This window comes from Pan troglodytes, chromosome 9 (genome assembly GCF_028858775.2).
Source record: "Pan troglodytes isolate AG18354 chromosome 9, NHGRI_mPanTro3-v2.0_pri, whole genome shotgun sequence".
In the NCBI taxonomy this organism is placed as follows: domain Eukaryota; kingdom Metazoa; phylum Chordata; class Mammalia; order Primates; family Hominidae; genus Pan; species Pan troglodytes.
Genome location: NC_072407.2, coordinates 19,322,181 through 19,342,028, shown reverse-complemented (window position 1 = coordinate 19,342,028; position 19,848 = coordinate 19,322,181). Strand labels below are relative to the sequence as shown.

General features: G+C 41.8%; 1 protein-coding gene across 2 annotated transcripts in view; it reads right to left on the bottom strand.

The window, feature by feature from the left end:
- Positions 1-9,549: 9,549 nt before the first annotated feature.
- Positions 9,550-19,848, bottom strand: part of INSC (INSC spindle orientation adaptor protein) — a 132,273-nt gene continuing 121,974 nt past the window's right edge. For both annotated transcript variants that reach the window (XM_001172337.7, XM_001172325.6), the window contains exons 11-13: positions 17,049-17,204; positions 15,581-15,657; positions 9,550-10,200 (exon numbers count right to left, since the gene is read on the bottom strand). In XM_001172337.7, coding sequence (XP_001172337.3) covers positions 10,072-10,200; positions 15,581-15,657; positions 17,049-17,204 — 362 coding nt within the window. In that variant the 3' untranslated portion in view covers positions 9,550-10,071. The remainder of the gene's footprint in view (positions 10,201-15,580; positions 15,658-17,048; positions 17,205-19,848) is intronic.

Sequence of the window (19,848 nt, the reverse complement as noted above, 5' to 3'; positions counted from 1 at the left end):
CTCATTCATATGTAGTGGGACTCCCATGCTCCAGCTGTCATGCATGATCATCATGGCTTGCACCAAAGTGAGAACTGGGTCTATTTTAAGAGTTGACGGTGGGATATGTCTGCAGTGGGACTGAATCAATCTCAGGGTGGAAAAGAAAGAGACCGTGGAGTTTACAAGAGAATGCCATGTTAACCACATAGGCAAACTGAAGATTCTTGTTTCTGTGTGATGCCAAAATTTGAAAATAAACAAATACCCCTTTATAGATTATCCCTTTATAGACCCCTTTATAAAAATCCCTTTAAGGGTTTATATTTGGGCTGCACAGTTTCTTTTGAGGACCTCAAGTCCGAGACTAACACACACACACACACACACACACACTTACATATACATACATACAAATAGCCTCTTATTTCTGTTTTTATCAGTTATGGATAGCACCAAAAGTTGTATAAGAAGCCCCAATAAAAACTGTGTTAAAGAAGACAAGATTGTAGAAATAAATAGATCTCTACAAAGGAACCATCAGAAATATCTAACAAAAAGACATGTTAAAGCATTTGTTCCCAAAGGCTGTCATTGCTTTAAAAATTGAACTGATAATTTATAGCATCCACTTTGATTTGTCTTTGATGCTTTACTCTGAAACTAGAATAAGGAGTAGTTATTTTAGAGATTTTTCTGGTGTTGGTCAGAATTGCACAGGACTTTTATTTTCATTATTTAAGTTATATTTTATTCTCATGCCTATTCTCCTTCTCCCTGAAATAATTTTCATATCTATGACTGAAATTTTAACAAGTGTTAAAATATTGTGTATCTGTGCTTAAGAATTAACTAATTAAAATGTAAACTTTTTTTTTCAAATAGAGTTTGGAATTTGCCAAAGTATTTTAAGATCATATATAGTGATTGGGCTTATTTATACACAAATAAAATAAAACATATGTGTACCAAGTGGAATGATCATGGGTTTTGGTTTCAGAAAGTGTTTGATCAAATCCTGCCTTCTATTATATGATCTTAGGCAAGATGTAAAGTCTTTCTAAGCCTCAGTTCCCTTATTTGTAAAAAAGGAATCAATAATAACTACTTAGCAGGAATTGTTTTAGAAATTTAGTGAAGTAGTACATATACAGTGCCTGGCACAGAACAAGTGCTCAAGAAAATGGCAACTATGGTAATAGTAGGTGTTATTTCTTGGATCCAAGTCCCAGCTTTTCCATTTATTTGCTCTGTAATTTTAAGCCTGTTTCTTCTTTCCTAGGTGGAGGATGTAGAGATCAGCCTAGATGGTCTCTGCATCCCTTACAGGATTAATAGTCTCTGTTTCTAACACACTATGGGCCTGCATCTGAAGCACTGTCAAGCAGGACCAGGCAACCTGAATAGATGCAAAGGTGGGATTCGGTTAACTTTCACTGTAACCACGTTAATGGAGCACTTGCCATCAGGCGCTATTTTAAGTCTTTTCCATGTATTACCACATTTAATTCTCACAACAATCCTATGCCTAAGGCACTATCATTATCCCATTTTACATATGAGGCAACTGAGGCACAGGGAGGTATGTGTCTTGCCCAAGATTATATAGTTAGTAAATGGTAGAGCCAGGATTCAAGTCCACAACAGTCTACAGTTTTAACCACTATACTTTAAAGCGTTTCTGAAGGGATTGGCTTATCTACAACTCGCCACCCTCTAATCTAAAATCAGAGGTAATCCTGGCACTTACTTGTATTTGTTTTTCTTTCCTGAGCCTAGAGCAGACCTTCATGATATGTTTGCTGGAGGACAATGGCTCTACAAAGATCCAGCGGCACATCTAGCTGCTAAAAAGTGTCTGGTACTAAGTCCCTACTTTCTTCCTAATTAGCTTCTAAAGTCAAAGAGATATGGATTCTATCCCACAACAGTATTAACTTTCTGATTACCTGACCTCTCTAAGCCTCTTCTCCATCTGTAATGGAGAGTATATGTGGAAATATAATAATAGCACCCAACTCACAAAGGTGAAAATGAGAGGTAACACTTGGTAAAATGACTCCATGTAGGAGGCACTCAATAAATACCATCAGCATTAGCTCCATACTTTGAGGCGAATTTCAAATGGAGCCACTGAGCTGAGGAAAGGCTCCTTCAATTCTTCCCTGTTCTGAGTTCCAGAATAGGATTCTTTGCCTCAGGGTCCCTGTTATGACTTCTTACCCAGAACGTAGATATGGCCAAGTTCCCAGTCTACACTCCAAATCTCTGTTAAAATCAGTTGGACCTTGAGAGGTTCTCATCAGTTGATCCTGAGTCATGTCTCCTGCCTGCCCTAAACTGCACAGCCTGGAGAGGCAGGACAGGTCATTCTCCCACCTGCTATGGGCTTTAACTGTAAATCTCATCCAGGGCTTGACGTCACCCCTTCTTTCCTTTAAACTTTCTCTTTCAAAGGTTCCACCTTTCTGAATATTATTAAAAAAAGAAAAAAGACCCTGCAAATCTTTGGCTTGAGTTTTCCATTCAGTGTCCAACTTCCTTTTCTTCTTCCTTTTCTTTTGCTTGTTAATAAAGTTTCCTTTATGTGTAACACCATCTTTCCACACTATGAGTTTGTGGGTGTTACAAAAAGATAGCGTTGAAGGGACAGTAATTATTCTGAGGTTTAATATAGCCAGAGATAAGACATGACGGAGCTGCGGGTCGTCCGAGGGCAAGTCCTCTCATGAAGGATCTTACGTCGGAAGCTTATGTAGTGTCATTTGTGTCTCAACGCCTTTGAATAGGCTCTCGGTTCCCTCATTCTTTGATCTTCACTTCTTATTCTTTTCTACAACTTATATTAGAAAATTAGACTTACACACTTTCTGCTCCCAGCCCTCCTTACCCCAAGCAAAAAAATTCAAAGGGCGTGGAATATTGTTATTAAGCAAGAAAGTTTATTTTCTTCTGTTTGTTGCAGTTTCCTTTTATTCCCTTTTGAACTGTTGTTTTTGAAATCAAACTTCAGTGGTAATTTTCTCTTTACCTATATTCTTCTAGCAAATGCAATTATTGCTGGCTTTGTTCTACCACAGCTGGTGGCTGGCATGGTGAGAGATGTGGAGGGGAGTAGAGGGAAAAGGAGTGGGTTTGTTTTCAGTTCTGTATGCTCATTTTGATGGCAGTGGGACACAGGGAGATGGTGGTTGGGACCTGAGAGATATTGACACATTAGACTTCCTGAAATTGAGTGAGCAGTTTAGAAAGAATTTGGAAAACATGAATGTGACTAGTAAAGTAGCATATCAGACAGAAAAGCCTTGCTAAAAATATAATCAATGTGGTGGTTTTAAAATATGTCTGAAAATTCTTTGATAATTCATCCACTCTTCAAGCAGTGGAGTTTCATTCCCCTTTCCTTGAATGAGGGCTAGATTCAGTTACATGCTTCTAACTAACAAAATGTGTCAGAAGTCATCTAAGTGACTTCTAAGACTAGCGCATAAAAAGGATAGATTCTGTCAGCCTCTATCTCTCTTGGATCACTCACTCTAGAGGAAGCTAAAAGCCATATCAAGAGGACGCTGAAGCAGCCTGCGGAGAGGCTCCAATGAAGAGGAACTGAGGCCTCCCACTACCAACCAGCACCAACTTGCCAGCCAGCTGAGTGAGCAACCTTGAAAGCAGATCCTCCAATCCTATTTGTGTCTTCACATGATCGCAGCCCTGGCTGACACATTTTTTAAAGTAACAGTTTTAACTGAGATATAATTCACATATCATAAATTCATCCTTTTAAAGTGTATAATTCACTGGATTTTCAGTATATTCACAGAGTTGTGTAACATTCACCATTAATTTTCATCACACCAAAAAGAAACTCCATACTCATTAGCAGTTACTCCCCATTCCTCCTCCCCAAATCCCCTGACAACAACTAATCGACTGCCTATTCATGCAGGCTTGGCTATTCTGTACATCTCGTGTATTTGGAACAATACAATATGTTGCCTTTTGTACTAGTTTCTTTCACTTAGCATAATGTGTTCAAAGTTAATCACTGTTGTAGCCTACATCAATGCTTCATTTTGTATTGCCAAATAATATTCCATTGTATGATTTATCACATTTTTAAAACTAGTTATCAGCTAATAGACATTTGAGTTGTTTCTACTTTTGGGCAACTATGAATAATGCTGTTATGAACCTTAGTGTACAAGTTTTTGTGTGAACATACATTTTCATTTCTTTTGAACATATACCATGAGTAGAATTGCTGGGCCATATGATAACTCTATGTTCAATATTTTGAGGAACTAACAGAATGTTTTCCAAAGTGACTGTACTATTTTACCATCCCACCAGCAATTTTACCATCCCACCAGCTGTACTATTTTACCATCCCACCATCCCACCATACCATCCCACCAGAATGAAGTGGTACCTCATTGCAATTTTGATTTCCATTCCCTAATGACTCATGATGTTGAGCATCTTTTACATACCTTTTGACCGTTTCTATGCCTCCTTTGGAGAGATATCTATTCAAATCCTTTGTCCAGCTATTAACTGGGTTGTGTTTTTATTGTTTAATTATAAGAATTTATTGTATCTGATATCAACCCCTTATCAGATATGTGACTTGAAAATATTTTTGCCTATTCCATGAGTTGCCTTTTCACTTTCTTATTGGTGATCTTTGAAGCACAAAAGTTTTTAATTTTGGTGAAGTCCAATTTATCTATTTGTTCTTTTGTCACTTGTGCTTTAGGTATTATAGCCAAGAAACCATTGTCTAACCCAAGATTATAAAGATTTACACCTATGTTTACTTCGAAGAGTTGTATAGTGTTAGCTCTTATACTTAGGTCTATCATGCATTTTCTGTTAATTTTTGTGTTTGGCATAATGTAGCTTTCCAGTTGGATTTCTTTTGCATGCGGATGTCTAGGTGGAGTTTTTACAGAAACTCCAAACTCATTTTGCTTCTTCCAGGAGCTGCTAGCTTGCTGGTTTTCACAGCTATTATAGTTTTGAGGCTGCTGGTCTTTAAGAATACCCTGGAGCTGGGGAGAGAGGTATGAGAATGAGACAGGTTAAGCACTACAAAGCTCACTGTTCTTACAGAGATTCAGGCCTTTTTCTTTAGAACTTCTTGGATTATTGCAAGCCTTTAATTAATTTTCAAAGTTCTGAAAAAATTGATTTTTACAATCTTAAACAGTGTTCTCATTGCTTTTATGGAGAAGCAGATTCTGGGAGCCCTTGCTCTGCCATTCTGTAAATGCTTTCAACATCTTCATTAGAAACTTAGGAGAAATCCTGAGCCATATCCCCTCAGCTAAGCCATTTCTGAAAATCTGACCCACAGGAAATATAAGAATAAATTTGCTGTTGTTGTTGTTGTTGTTGTTGCTGTTGTTGTAGTTGTTATTGTTTTAAGCCACTAAATTTGAGAGTAATTTCTTTTGTTGAACAGATAACATGCCAAGAGATAGACACCAACACTAGGACCAACAGATGAATTTTCAGATTATGGCTTCATATAGGGTGAAACTTCATAATCCTAAGGACTGTCAAATAATAGAGAAAGTAATGACATTCAGTGGAGATGCGTGAGCAATAATGGAGGATTCTGTTAGAAGGGATACTATCAAGGGGGCCCAGCATAAGGAAAGTGAAGTACTGGGTCATCTATGGAGTCCTTTCCAAAATGATGACAGTTATGATGATGACAACAACTTACATTTGCACAGAACTTTATAGTTTACTAAGAACTTCCATACAAATGATCTCAGTTAATCTTAATCCTAAACCTAAGAGGGAGATCAGGCAGGAGTATTATCCCTACTTTACAGATGAGAGAACAGAAGTTCATAGAGGTACAAAGCCCTGTCCAAAGTCAACAACAGTAAAGTGGTAAAGCTAGGATTTTTAACTCATGGAGGAATCCTCCTGATTCCAACTGGTGGTGACTCTTTCTCCATAGCATGCTGCCTAGCTATCCTAAAGAATCTGGGTGTACGGATTTCCCCATCTAGACACAGTATATAGATGTAGACTCTACTCAACCTGTGGGCTTCCTGAGAACCCAGTCCCAGCCTTAATCCTGTCCTAGGGCCTAGAGATAAAGGAAGATTTCAGGCAATATGTATGCTTTAGGCCAAGAAAATCCTAACTTTTAATCAATCAGCCACCCCCGATTCCAACCTGATCTGTGTGACCTGAGCTAACTTGTGCTGCACCTGACCAGTGAGGACTTTATGCCCATGGCCTCAATCATGAAGGCCTAAGGCCACATAGCTGGCCAATGCCCTGCCCAGTATAGTAGTTGTCTTGTACAGAGTGTAGGTAGAGAGTCAGCAGGGTGAAAGTTACTATGGAAAAACCATGCGGCAGAGCCAAGGGCTGGTGTAGAAGGTGGAGACTCTTCTACCTTTCCCTGGAGCACACTTCTGGCCACAGCCTTTGGTCCCATCTCCAGGAACCACCAACCATGCTGACTCCTCTCTTTATGGACCTCCTGTGATTTTGACAGTCTGCTGCAGTTGATTCAGCTCTGCACCAACTTCTGAATATCTCTATCTTCCTTTCTCTAAGGCCTGGGACAGGTAGTTCCCTGAATATCTGTATCTTCCTTACTTTGAGGCCCGGGACACAATCTACTTCCCTTTCACCAGGTGCTGCCATCTCCTACTCCATCCTTCCTGGTTCTTCTTTCTGAAGCAAGGCTCCAAGGAGGGATATTATTTGCTTCTACCTATAACCCCCCTATCTTCTTCTTCTCTAAAACAAGTTTCATAAATTCTGTTACTTGATGGTTTGCTTCAGGCCCAAAGTAATACTGGTTGCTTTTCAGAGGAATAAGAAAGGATGTAGACTTTTCTACCTGTGCCTATTATTCTCAGTTTGGCCCCATCCTAACCTTACCCCGATCCAATCTCTACTCTTCTCTGCCCTGCTCTCTTCTAAAGAGGCTGGTTCCAGAGGATTTCATAACTGGCTCTTACCAGAGTACTAGCCAATGGGAGGCACTGGAAGGAGGTCAGAAGGTGAGAAGAGATGGTCTGGGTACTTCTGTCCTGCTGCCTCCCTGCCCAGACTCCATGTCCCTCACAGCGGCTGAGTCCCTATGGCTCCCACCGGATAAGCCCTTCTGCCACAACTGCAGCTGTCAGTGGACTTTGGTAACACTATTATCTCACTTGACCCTTCTGCTCTTAGGATGGTAAGGGCTTACCTTGGTGGTTAGTCTCTGGGTGACTCAGCATCCCTCAATAGCTCCCTTAGCTCGGCATTCAAGTCTCCAAATAGTCTCTTTACTAAAACTTTTGTTATTTGAACCACCTGAGTTAAATTCTGTTTCCTACTAGGCCCCTGGTTGATATACATGCACCTTCATAATAAAGGTTGCAGTGTAGAAATTTTCAACATTATATATTATCCAAAGAGCTACTCTCCTTTAATCTCTTCCAGTTCTGTGATATTAGCGACCAACTAGCCTGATATTGAGGAATGGGCAGAACTTTGACCCTGAATGCAAAAGGCTGTGATTTAGTCTTCATTCTGTATGCTTTGGGGAAAAATCATTTGCTTCCCCTCAACACCGGCCTCAGTTTCCTCACCATAAAATTAGTATTAAACTAGATCAGTGATTCTCAAAGTAGGGCCCCTGATCTCTGGGGAGTCCTAAGACACATTCAGGAGCTCTGTGAGGTCGAAACTATTTTTATAAAAATACTAAGAAGTTATTTACCTTTCTCCACTTATTGACATTTGCACTAATGGTGCAAAAGCAATGGTAAGTAAAATTGCACCTTAATATGATCAAGGCAGTGGCACCAAATTGTACTTACAGTTATTGTATTCTTCACTGCCACACACTTAAATTTTTAAAATGCCAATTCCACTTAGGAATATCCTTGATGAAGCAGTAAAAATTATTAAGTGTATTAAATTCTGACCCCTGGTACATGCCATTTTAACTATTCTGAGTGATATGAGAACTGCATTTCAGGCACTTCTACTGTATGCCAAAGCAGAATGCGTGTCAGTTTCAAGAGAAAGGCACTTGTGTGATGGTTTCAATTGCAGTATCAACTAGTTGCTTTTTCTGTGGAACACTACCTTTACTTGAAAGAACAATTGACAAACTGTGGTTATTGAGACTGAGGAGTTTGGCAGATATTTTCTCAAAAATGAACAAAGCGAGTCTGTCTCTTCAAGGGAAACAACTGACAGTATTTGTTGCCAATGACAAAATTTATGCTTTCAAGCTTGATAGTTTCCCAATATTTAAAAATTTTTCAGATGAGATCATAATGATATTAACAAAAGTTGTTTGTTGATATCATATAATGAAAGTTGCCAATATCTGAACAATCTGCATAACTCAGTGAAATATATATATATATACCTTATTTCTAAAAATGGAAGCTTTGTATAAGGACTCAGAAGACCTTGGTTTGAATCCAGGGTCTGCCATTTTCTTGCTACTTCAGCTCCATTGTTGCATCTGTAAAATGAGTTTCCTCTGTTTCTTCTCTGTAAAATGTGTATATAGTAGTAAATGTTAATATCTATACTGAGAATAATATAAAACAAGTCCACGGCACCTGGTTAATGTGGCACAAGTGTTTTCTATCGTAATAATAATAATCATCATCACATTAGGTGGGAGGACCCAGACATTACCTTCGTGTATAGCATATGACTTCAGCACAAAGGCTTTGGTAATAGATATTGCCAGAATCAAATCCTAGCACCACTTACTAGCTACTGACCTTGTGCAAGTAATTTAATAATCTGATCATATGTAATAACATATATGAATATACTAATTAATACTCGTGTGATTATTGTGAGGAATAAATTAGATAATGCAAATTAGATGCTTAGCCCAGGACTTGGTTCATTAGGTTAACTCATGTAAACTAGTAATTGGGAATTTAAGAAATGTTTATTGAAACATTATAATAATCATGATTTTACACAAGTATATTATATTGTATAAATTATTTCACAATATGATGGCATTTATATTTTCAAAAGGATCCCCAGATTTTTGTGATACTTTCAAGCAGTGAAATTGGTAAACCAGCTCTCTCTAAAAAAAAAAAAAAAAGCGAAAGCTGTGCTTTATAGCATCTGCGAATTTCTGTGGTGTAAATACTCCCACTATGGCCAATTTCAACATGAGGGCTCATGAAGTAGCTCATGGCTACCAACGCAAGGTCACTGAGTGCAGAGTTGGGAAGAAATTCTCACAGTTGTCCCTTGTGAGTGGGCATGAGCTGGCTTCAGCATACTACTGCTTTCAAGTATACTTTTGAGGAGGAATCATTCAATAAGCCTCATCTGAGGATTCTATTCACCAGGAGGTGAACAGGAGGTTACACAAAAGCAAAGAAGCCAAAGGAAGCAGGGTTTCTGGTGCCTTTGGGTGTATTTTTGAAAGTCACTTTGGTTTCTCAATAAATCACTCAGAACTTAACCTATTTATACACCTATGAAAACAAGACAATTCTGTATGTACTTTTAATGGTTGGAAAAGTTTTTGGGGAATGAAACCTGGGAAGCAAGAACTTAGTTTAAAATACAATTTAATAAGAAAATCCAGGATACATTTTATATGATTCCATTTATTAAAGAAAAAGAAACTTCTTTCCAATATATTCTACCCAATTATTAAATTCATTTTAGATTTTTGGGAAGAGCAAATCCAACTTAAAAAAAAAACTTGCTAGGCAGTTGAAATCCTCTGGTTCCAAAGTTTTAAAAAATGAGGCAAGATTGTATAGTGAGAGTAGAAAAAATAAGATGAAGTGGAATCACCCATGGCAATTTGTCATATTGGTCATTACAAATTTCAACATCTGCAACTGAAAAGCTACAGAAATCAAAAAATAAAACACAAAGAAGATTCCCAAGGACCACAGACTGTTTGATGATGTTGCTCTAAGATTTCGCCCTCCATTTATTTCACACAAAAATAAGTTAAGTATAAATAAGAAGATGAGGAGAGCTGGTGTGTACTCAGATGTGTTCACTGGTGCGTAGTCAGAGGGGGTGTGAGAACAGCCAAATGTATTTCTTCTCCCACACTCACTACACAAAACTCTCCTCCATGTTGCTGCAGAGTAAGAAGGAGTCCACCAGCCGAGGCTGGACCAACTGCTGAAAGTCAGAGTCCTGGAGGCCTTCAGGGCAGACCCCAGCCAATCTACGCAGAGCAGCCTGGGGAGAAGACAGAAGAGGTGACACATGTCAGACTGGGCCATGTCAGGTACATGTATTTCCTTCACCTACCCTGAAATGTGCATTTCAGAAAGTGGTGCATTTACCAGACAATTTGGGTCGATCATCATGTTAGCCACTTGGCATCTCAGTCACCATCTTGGTCACCTGGTCAACATAGCAACCATATCTCTTGGTCAGCTAGCTTTATTTGCACCTTGATCACTAAGATAGATGTCATCTGAAAGCTGTTAATAATCTTAATAATGGTCTTTATTATTTCCAGATCCCTAGAGTAACCTTAGAACAGCAAGAACTATTCATTCATCCATAAATTCAGCAAAGTCCTATAGAAAGCACTATGGAAAAAAGAGGAAAAGAGAGGGAGAACATATTGTAAAAGTAGATAGGGGTTCTGCTACTGAGAAATTCAACACCTGGCAAGGGGGATGAGCAGGAAAGAGAGGTGCTGGCAGAATGAAATCACTCCCCAGCTCCCCACACAATGAGCAATGAGTATGCTATTTCTATTTTGTGTCCATGTGTCCTTGCTCAGATTCTTAATCTGCAGCCCAATGCTCTACCTCTGAGCTATACCCCCTCCTCCTTGCTGATACTCTTACTTGTGACTTGAAGTGACTTCCTGCTCCTGCCTATTGTCACCTCCCCCATGAAGCCTTCCCCAATTATCCTGAAGCAGAGACAGTCCATCCCTCCCTCCCCTGTGCAACCAGGGCCCCTGGGCTGACCTCAAGCTTCTCACACTTGGCCGTAACTAGCTTTTAGGTATTTATCTCCCACACTAGACTCTGAGCTCCTCGAGAGTAAGGATCTTGTTTTCTATTTCTCTGTATCTATAGCAGACAACACAGAGGTTGGCACAGGGCTCAATAAATGTTGGCTGAAAAGAAATGAATAAACGAAGTGCTTTAATATTGAGATCTGCTGATAGAGCAACCTGAAACTAAATGTTAGCCGTGCACCTACCTAGACCTGTTTACCAGTTAACTGAGACAATGCATGCTAAGTGCTTGATAAATATTAATTTATTCCCTCTTCCTGAGCATATACACAGCAGGGAACAAGGTGCCCCCTCCTCTCCCACCCCTGGAAGCAAAAAGAGTGGGGGAATATCTAGAATGGCAAAAGAAGCAAAGAAGGAGGGAATGCAAACACTGAGAATCTCCCCATAGCACCTCACTTAATCCCTACATGATGCTGCAAGCTAAGTGTCATGATCTCCCTTTTGGAAATAAGGAAACTAGGACTCAGAGGGGGAAAGTGGCCTTCCAGATATCACACAGGAGTCTGACTCCAGGGCACTCAGACCTATGCACACAGGTAGGATGCTGCAAACCCAGGATACAAGGTTACATTGAGCATAAGGCAGGGGTACCGCTCATGACCTGGACATGGCAGGTAGCCTGTTGCTGAGAAATCAGGCCAACAAAGTGAAAAGAGAGGATAGTTTGAGCTGGTTGCTGGGAGTCACAGGTGCTGTCATGTCCAGGCCAGGTCAAAGAGAAGGAGCATGTGTCTCTGTGCATTAATGAGCAGGGTCTGTGACCCTAGCAACAGGAAGTAGACTCCCCAGAACTGTCTCTAACACACACATCTCGACTCTCATGGGGCGTGGTTTACCCCATAGGCTAACAAGGGTAAACTTCACAGCACTTTCTGATTCTTCTTGGCTCCAACTGGGAAAGATAACCCCGTTTTCCCTGAGTTGTCACCATGAAAACAGAACCAGGGATTTTCTGAAGATGAGGAAATAAGGCCACCAATGCATTTTTGCATCATTAGGGATAAAAGTAAAGCAAGAAGGGAGACAAGGAGACACAGAGAAATAGAACATAGACCTATCAAGAGAGCAAATAAGACAGGAAAGGGAAATAGCCAAGAAACAGAGAAAAAGAGACAACAGAGAAAAAAGAACAAGAAGGAAATATTAAAACAGACAGAGATGAACTTGGTGAAGAAAAAAGACCAAGTATAAAAAAGAGATGGAGAAAAAAAAAAGAAATAGTGGCAAAGAAAATAAAAGAGAGAGCCCGTGGGGGAGGGGAGATAATAGGAGAGAGGTAGGGTGAGGTGAGGAGGCAGAGAGAAAAAGGAAGGAGTAGAGGAGAGAAAGGAGTTATGGTGATAAAAAGAGGGGAGGAAGGGAAAGAAGAAAGAGAAACTGCTAAGAGAGAAGGCAAACCCTAGAAAGAGAGCAAAGCAGAAACCAAAACACAACAGAGAGCGGCAGAGAGAGAAGAGACACCCTTACCTCCCCAGGGTCCCCAGAAAGTCTACAGGACATGAACCCTACAGTAGCTCAGAGCACCCCCTCCTCAGTGTGCAGCAGCCTCAAAGGACCCTGCACCCTTGCCAACCCTTCTCTCAGCCTCTGCTTCTCTGGGAGGGTTAAACAGCTAGTCATCCTAGAATCTCATTCCCAGACAGCCTGAAAACACCCAAGCATTAAACAAGCCTGGCAACCTACTGACAGCTGCTTCATTCAGGAAAAATCCATTCTTTTTGGGAGAGACGATCTGCACTGCCACTTTCCCAGACAGGGGAGACAATAAGTGAAACTTCCTCCCTCTACCTGAAGGGAGCCTTTGAAGCTGGGAAAGGCCTTGGGGAAGAGCAGGAATGGTGGCTTCTAACTCCATCTGCCAGGCTAGGCTCCAAGTGAATCTCACCAGCCAGGAGACCACACTCGAATGTTGGAACACTCCTAGGGACAAACCATGGACACCCCCAAGACTGGGAGCTAGGAAAAGGGGAAGCAAGTCTGTCAGTCCCCAAATCAATTAATACATAGTCACCAAACTCAAGGTCCCATGGATATACAAAATGCTGGAAAAAGTCCCCTGCACTGGGAAGGTTCCAGGCTAGAGGGGGAAAAGTACAAATCCTCCTCCATGAGTCAGTGCTGGAGACCAGTGCTGTAAGAGAGTGGGAGAGAAAGAGCATGGCTTGGAACAAGATGGTCTGGTTGAAAAGTGCAGGCCTCTAGAATCAGGCAGGCCTATGTCTGAATTCCAAGAGCCTCCCCTTAAAACACCTGGGACAAAGATAATGGAACCTGCCTTGGACTTGGTCAAACAAAACCCAAGAGAGGAGGCTCAGGTTCATGCTGTGTACTCTCTGGCTTTGCACCACAGAGAGCTCCTGGAAAATTTTGTGAAGAAGAGAGATTTAGATCTAAGCTTGGAAGGATTGGCAGAATTTTAATACACAGAGTTACAGAGAAAACATTTGCTGGGAGCAAGGATCACGGCACAGTTCAGGGTGCTCTGGCTTAGCCCAGGTGGACAGGGCCTGGAGACAGTGGTAGGTCTGCAAGCCCTAGGGATGGGTTGGAGCCAGACTGAGAAGGGCCGAACAGATGGACAGTGGCCCAGAGATAATGAGGAACCACAGAAAGGTTCCATGGGGGTCTCATGAAAGTGTCATAATTATAAACTGTCATTAGGAAAATTAACTCAGAAGCCACACGGAGAATGGATTAGGGAGGGAGGGGTTCTCTTCAGCATCCACCAACTCATCCACAAGATATAATCCCTTTTCGGCTTGAAAGTCCTTCAAGTGATTAAAGATAGTAGCCAAGCTCTTCTGTGTGCTCTCCTTCACACTAATAAAAATGATAGCTGTAATAATCACAAGCCTTCATATCTGAATGGAGTTTTATAGTTTCCCAAGTGCTTTCAATGCTACCAACATTTCCTCAGGGCCTATTCAGTGTCAGGCAGTGGTAGTTGGGGCCAATCATTACATGTTAATTTCCTCTCACTTCACTTGCTAGAACAGGCAGAATTAAGAGGATCTGTGAACTTGAATGAGAAAAAGTTACATCTTTATTTTCACCAACCTGTAACTGAAACTTAGCATTTCCTTCAGTTGCAATGTGAATGCAGCAACAAACCATGGCATCTTCGCAATCCCTGTGATTTGTGATTTCCCAGTAGAAATTACAAATACTTTCACAGCCTGTGAAAGTTGTTGAAAATATTTTCAAATACCATTTATGGTCCGCATGAGTCAAAATGACAATACTTGTTAGACTTACTGCTAGGTCTTATTTAATGTGTTGACTAAAAAGCAAATATATTAATATATCACATATTTAAATAGTTTAATAATTTTTAATATAATTTGTTTTGGTTTTAATTCTATATATTTTATTTTTTTGCATCTAAAGGATTATTCTGAAAAGGGCTCCATAAGCTTCACCAGACCACCAAAGACACAAAAAGATTAAGATTGCCTTGAATATGCCAAAATAAAAACCACAGCAGGAGGGCAGAGATTTTTGTCTTTTTTACCTGCAGCTGTATCCCCATAGCCTAGAACAGTGAATGGAACACAGAATCATTCCATAAACATTTATTGAATAAAATGTATAGCACTGAGTGACTTATCAAATGTCACACAGCTCATTAATGGTACAACGAAGACAGGTCTGATTGACTGCAATGCCCCACTGTTTCTACAACTGCGCAACGCCCATCAGAAACTCCCAGAAAAGAGACAAGCTCAGCTCAAAATGGGCTGAGGAGAGGACTTTACTGTGAGACAGCTTGAAGCATCTTTAAATCCATCACTTCCCCCTTATGTTCTCTGATCACAAGAGCCAGCACTTTCTTCTGGAAGTTAAGGGTTGTGTTTATAGAGTGGCTTCCCTACTCCTAAATGTTTCTAAATGGAAGCTACTCTACTTTGGGAGTCCTTAGAGACCTAGTAGGGAAGAATATATAGACGAAGCGTGCATTTTCTGTCTGGTACTATTGATTATTTCATGGTGGACCCCTAGCAAAAAGAAGTTGGGTGGGGACTTCCTAGGATACACTTGCTTGTGTTCAAGGTGAGGATCCAGGTGGCTGCTGAATAGTCCACTCTGTCTTGTCGTGTTCCTTCTCTTTCTATTCCACAAAGGAGGAGAGAGCTACAATGCTGGAAGAGCACCAGCAGATGGGCTCCCTGTAGGGATAAGTGGAGGCTTTTCTCACTTTATTCCCTTTGGAATAGGCAGGGGATATCCCTATCCTAGCTCCCATGTTCTGCAGGCACCATGACATAGACACGACCAGCTAGCGTTCCACAGGAACCTCAAAGGTTCCTGGTTCCTAAAATTGTAGTGGTAGAACAGAGGGAAGAGGGAGTTTCGCAGCCCTCATCTTTCACACATATGACCTCATATAATTTTCATCACGATTTTATGAATTAAGTGAAACAAATATTACAATGTTCACAATCCTAAAGAGAAAAGCTAAAGCCCAGAGAGGTTTTATGGCTTACTGAAGCCAGCCACAGCACAGCCGGTTCTCCTGGCCCCCTTGGCTGCATTCCGAAGGCCAGGGGAAAAGCTGGGGGAAGACTGAGAACTCACCAGGCAGGCCACAAGCACGGCGTCACTGCTGTTCCTCTCTGATGGGGATCTGCAGAGCTCGATGAGACGGGACATGCCTGTAGGAGACACAGGGAGAGCCTCAGGCCCAGGACAGGGCCCAGCCAGGCCTGACCCAGAGGTTCTGGGCCTCCCTTGCACACCCAATCTGCCAGAGAAGGGGACTGAACCCACCTGGGGGAGTCTGTGGTGGAAACTTACTACTCCCTCAGTGGTGAACAGACCCGGGTCAGGGTCAGGCCAAGCTGAAGAGTCCAAGCCAAACCCACAGATGTGGGTTAACATTTGAATCTTTACCAGACGAAATTCCTAACTGTGTCTTTTTTTTTTCTCAAGTGCCAATTTCAATCAGAAAATATACTGTGGCTAAAATAACATAAAACTACAGACTCTACTAATATTTCCTAGGGCTTTACTGAGGAGAGTTAAGTGAATGACTTAGCTTTGCAATGCAGACTGACTTCTTTTTACACTTTAAGAAAAAAAAGACACCCTCATTATACGATAGTAGTAGAAGGTATGCAAATGCAGTCTGTGTGTCCATCTTCTGTAAGGTCTTGAAGGAACAGGAACCCTCTGCTGCCCCAGGCTGTCCCTCTGGGTACCTGGATGATTGGTGACACTGCCATGCCTTTTCTCATGCTTCTTCCTGAAGAGCCTTTTCTCAGCCTTCACATAGGAGCAACTTACCCATCAAACCACAGCAGAGGACTCACCCCCTTGTTAAACCATTCTTTGACTCACCCAGATAAACATGAGCTACTTCTTGTGCATGCCAAATGCACCATGGACATGCTTTGGGTGTCACTCCCATGATACTGAAGTGATAATATCTCTTTTTTTATCTGTCACCTCCATGAGGCTGTGAGCCCCTGGGGTCAGGACAATGTCATATCCAGTGTTACATGCCCAGCGCTCAGAACAGAGCTTAGCGTAGGGTGGGTGCTCTGACAATATTTGTTGGGTAAATAAGTGACTAACTGAATGAATGAGCATGTTAATGGGTGAATTAATGAATGAGTTAATAGTGAATAATGAAGTCATGAATGGGTTAATGAATAAATGAACTAAAGGATAAATTAATGAGTAAATGAACAAGTGAGTAGACAAGTAAATAAATGAGTATATGAATAACTGAGCAAGTGAATAAATGAATGAGTGAATGAAAGAATGGGGTTCTTATTAACAGTCTGCAGGTGAGTCACTGTTCTGGCCAACTTTCACCTCTCTAGGTCCTTTCTCCCTCTTGCTTCAGCCCCAAGTTACAAACTAGACCAGGGGCTGCACCCCTGAGCCTGCACCCCTGAGCCTCCACCCCTGAGCCCCCAGAGACAGGTCTTATGCCAGCCAGCTGTTGCCCTGTGTCCACTGTTGCCACTGTGAAATCAGAGCTGCTCCCACCCCCAATACCCCCACTCCACTCCAGCCACAGCCAGAAAGCACCACTCACAGCTGAGCCGCACAGCCTCCCGTGCTACATCTGGGTCTCGGCTGAGACGAGCCAGGGTCACTGCAGCTTTCTGCTGGACTCGCTCACAGGCTGCCACTTCAGCAGGAGTCCCAGACCTTGGTTTTTCAGACAGCATGCCCATGATAAGCTGGACCCCTAGGCAGGAAGCAAGGAACAGTTGGTACCTACCCCAGCATGGAGCCTTCCCCATGGGGCCAGCTGGACAGATGGCTGCAGGGTGCAAGCAAAGGCTGTCAGGATGACTTCAGGGGTCTCACCCACAGGGAGGAAGCTGGACAAGGCTGTTCCTCCATGCCTTCTTCTCCTGAGGGTGTCTCCATGTACCAAGTCACTATACTTGGGAGGAGCATCTGAAGACATCTTTATTTTTTAATGCTATTATTGAGCTTTTACTACACACTCAGCACTGTGCTAAATGCATAGTAAATGCATAATGCCCTAAAACCTTCCAGTAGCCTCATGTATTAGGTACCATTACAATTCCATTTTGAAGCCCAGAGAGAAGTGAAGTATCTTGCCCAGTATCACATGGTTAGCAGCTGGGGGTGCCGCTATTAAAATTCAGATGTAGCATCACATTTAGGATTAAGAAAACGAAAGAAACTCAGATAACTGGTTTCTCTACATCACCTCTTCACTTCTGATACTGGCTGCATCTGAGACAGGTCCAGTGGTGATGAATCCCCACTGGTGATCCAAACCTAAGCTGGATATTGACTAGATCAAATGTTTTAGAGTAAATTCAACCTGGAAAAGGGTGCAGTAGTTAGACTGAGAGATTTCAACCGAATAATCTCTGCTGAGAAGCCTCCTACCTCTCCCTGAAACCAGATTTGTCTTCTGATTGTTCTAGAAACCATACCCATGTCCACTCATACCTCCTTGCCTTTACCCACTCTTTCTTTCTACAAGGGATGCCATTTTCCCTCTTGATGCTCCATCTAAAACACTCCACCCTGCAGGTTGTAGCAAAAGTTCATCTTCTGTGTGAGCTGTTGCCCAACTGCCCATCCCACACTCCCCTCTTCTGCACCCAGTGGCTCCTGCCAGCTTAGAACTTAAGCCAGACATGACCCAAGGATATAGTTTTGCTTTGTTTTGTTGCCCCACATAGTGTCTACAATTTTTTAGATTTTTGATAGTGTGCTAATTGGAGGATTTCTATAAAAATCTAGATTTCTGACTTCTGAAACTGCCTCCTGAATTTTAACCCTAGGACCTCATTTGTGCACAACAAATTGTTAAAGCTTATTATGAGTTCCTTCTTTAAAAGAGATTGATCCTGTCTCTGGTGAGCTCGCCTCGTCCATTTACATTACCTGTCTGAATTTTGTAGGCATCTAAGTTTACAACCTGTGATTTACACCATGGACTCTCAAAGCCCAGTCTGCACAACAAGATTTGCCCTGTCCAGACCTTAGAGGCCTGTCTTCCAGTAGACCCCAGTTGCATTGACACCATTGTTGATTCCTCAAATCCTGCCCTGCTTTGGAAAATAACTCCTTCATTAAACTCTCTTCAGGTGAACCCCGTGAGACTACCACTGTTTCCTGAAAGAGCAGAGGGGCTTAGCATAGTGTTCATTCTGTGCCAGACAATCTTCTAACATGCTTCATGTTAATCCTCACAACATCCTTATGAGGTAGGGATTATTCTCATTTTGCAGATGAAAAAACAGAGAGGTCATATGGTTAGTAAACAACAGTGCCAGGATTCAAACCCACAGAGTATGGTTCCAGTTTTCAACCTCAACCACCATGCCAACCTCCCTCTGTTGCATTATTCTATTGTAGATGTTATATTTTTATCATATGTCACTTTTGTTAAGTTGTGCTCTCTGTCTAGACTGTGAGATCCTCTAGGACAAAGACAGAGATTTAGTTATCTCTGTTCTCATTGTCTAGCACAATGCCAGGCACATATTAGGTCTCAATAACTGTTTACTGATTCAGTCAGTCAATAGCACTTTGTGAACCATAAAACCCTCTACAGATGCCAGATATTCCAATCTCAAATTCACAGGCCTATGGAGACCCACTCCCACTGAACACTTCAACGTAAGGCTCTGTAAGTACCGAAAGAACGGGGCACAGATGCAGTAGCTCAGCTTCATGGCCTCAGCTGGCTCAGCAAAGTTTCTCATTATTAGCTCAATCACATAAAATTAACACAAAATGATGTCCTTCAATTAGTAACAGAGCAATGGGGGATGGGAAAGTGTACGTTTGTTAAGACAGCAGGGAAGCCTGGGAGAAGGGGGTTTAGCAAGAGCAGAGGCAGCGGGCACAGGCTCCCAGCTCACTCCGGCTCATTAGCGTCTCTGGTTTCCAACCGGTTGCTAATTGCTCCCTTATTTCCCAGTCACAGGAAGCCCTCACCATCTCTGCTCCCAGCTGCAAGGCAGCCACCTTGTCCTTTGGCAGAAACAGCTTAGATCAGCTTCCAGGCCAATGAAACCTGGCCCACCCCACCTGGACCTTGGTGACATGTTCAGCACAAGATGGAACAAGGGAGCAAGTGGGAGAAGAGATGCACTCAGTGAGGGCTCAAGACATTCAAGTTGCCCTGACCTGCTCTCCCATTGTCACCCCTTCCTCAGCTTTCTACTGTGGCCAAATCCAATAAGATAGGAACAATTTAAAGTTGGAATGTATCCCTTGGTAGGAATAGATTTTTTTTATTTGAGGATCATAATGAAATATTTGCCTTCTCCTCATGACCCTATTAAAATAGCAACCACCACCCCCCCACCCTAAGACTACCTTACTCTTCTTCCCTG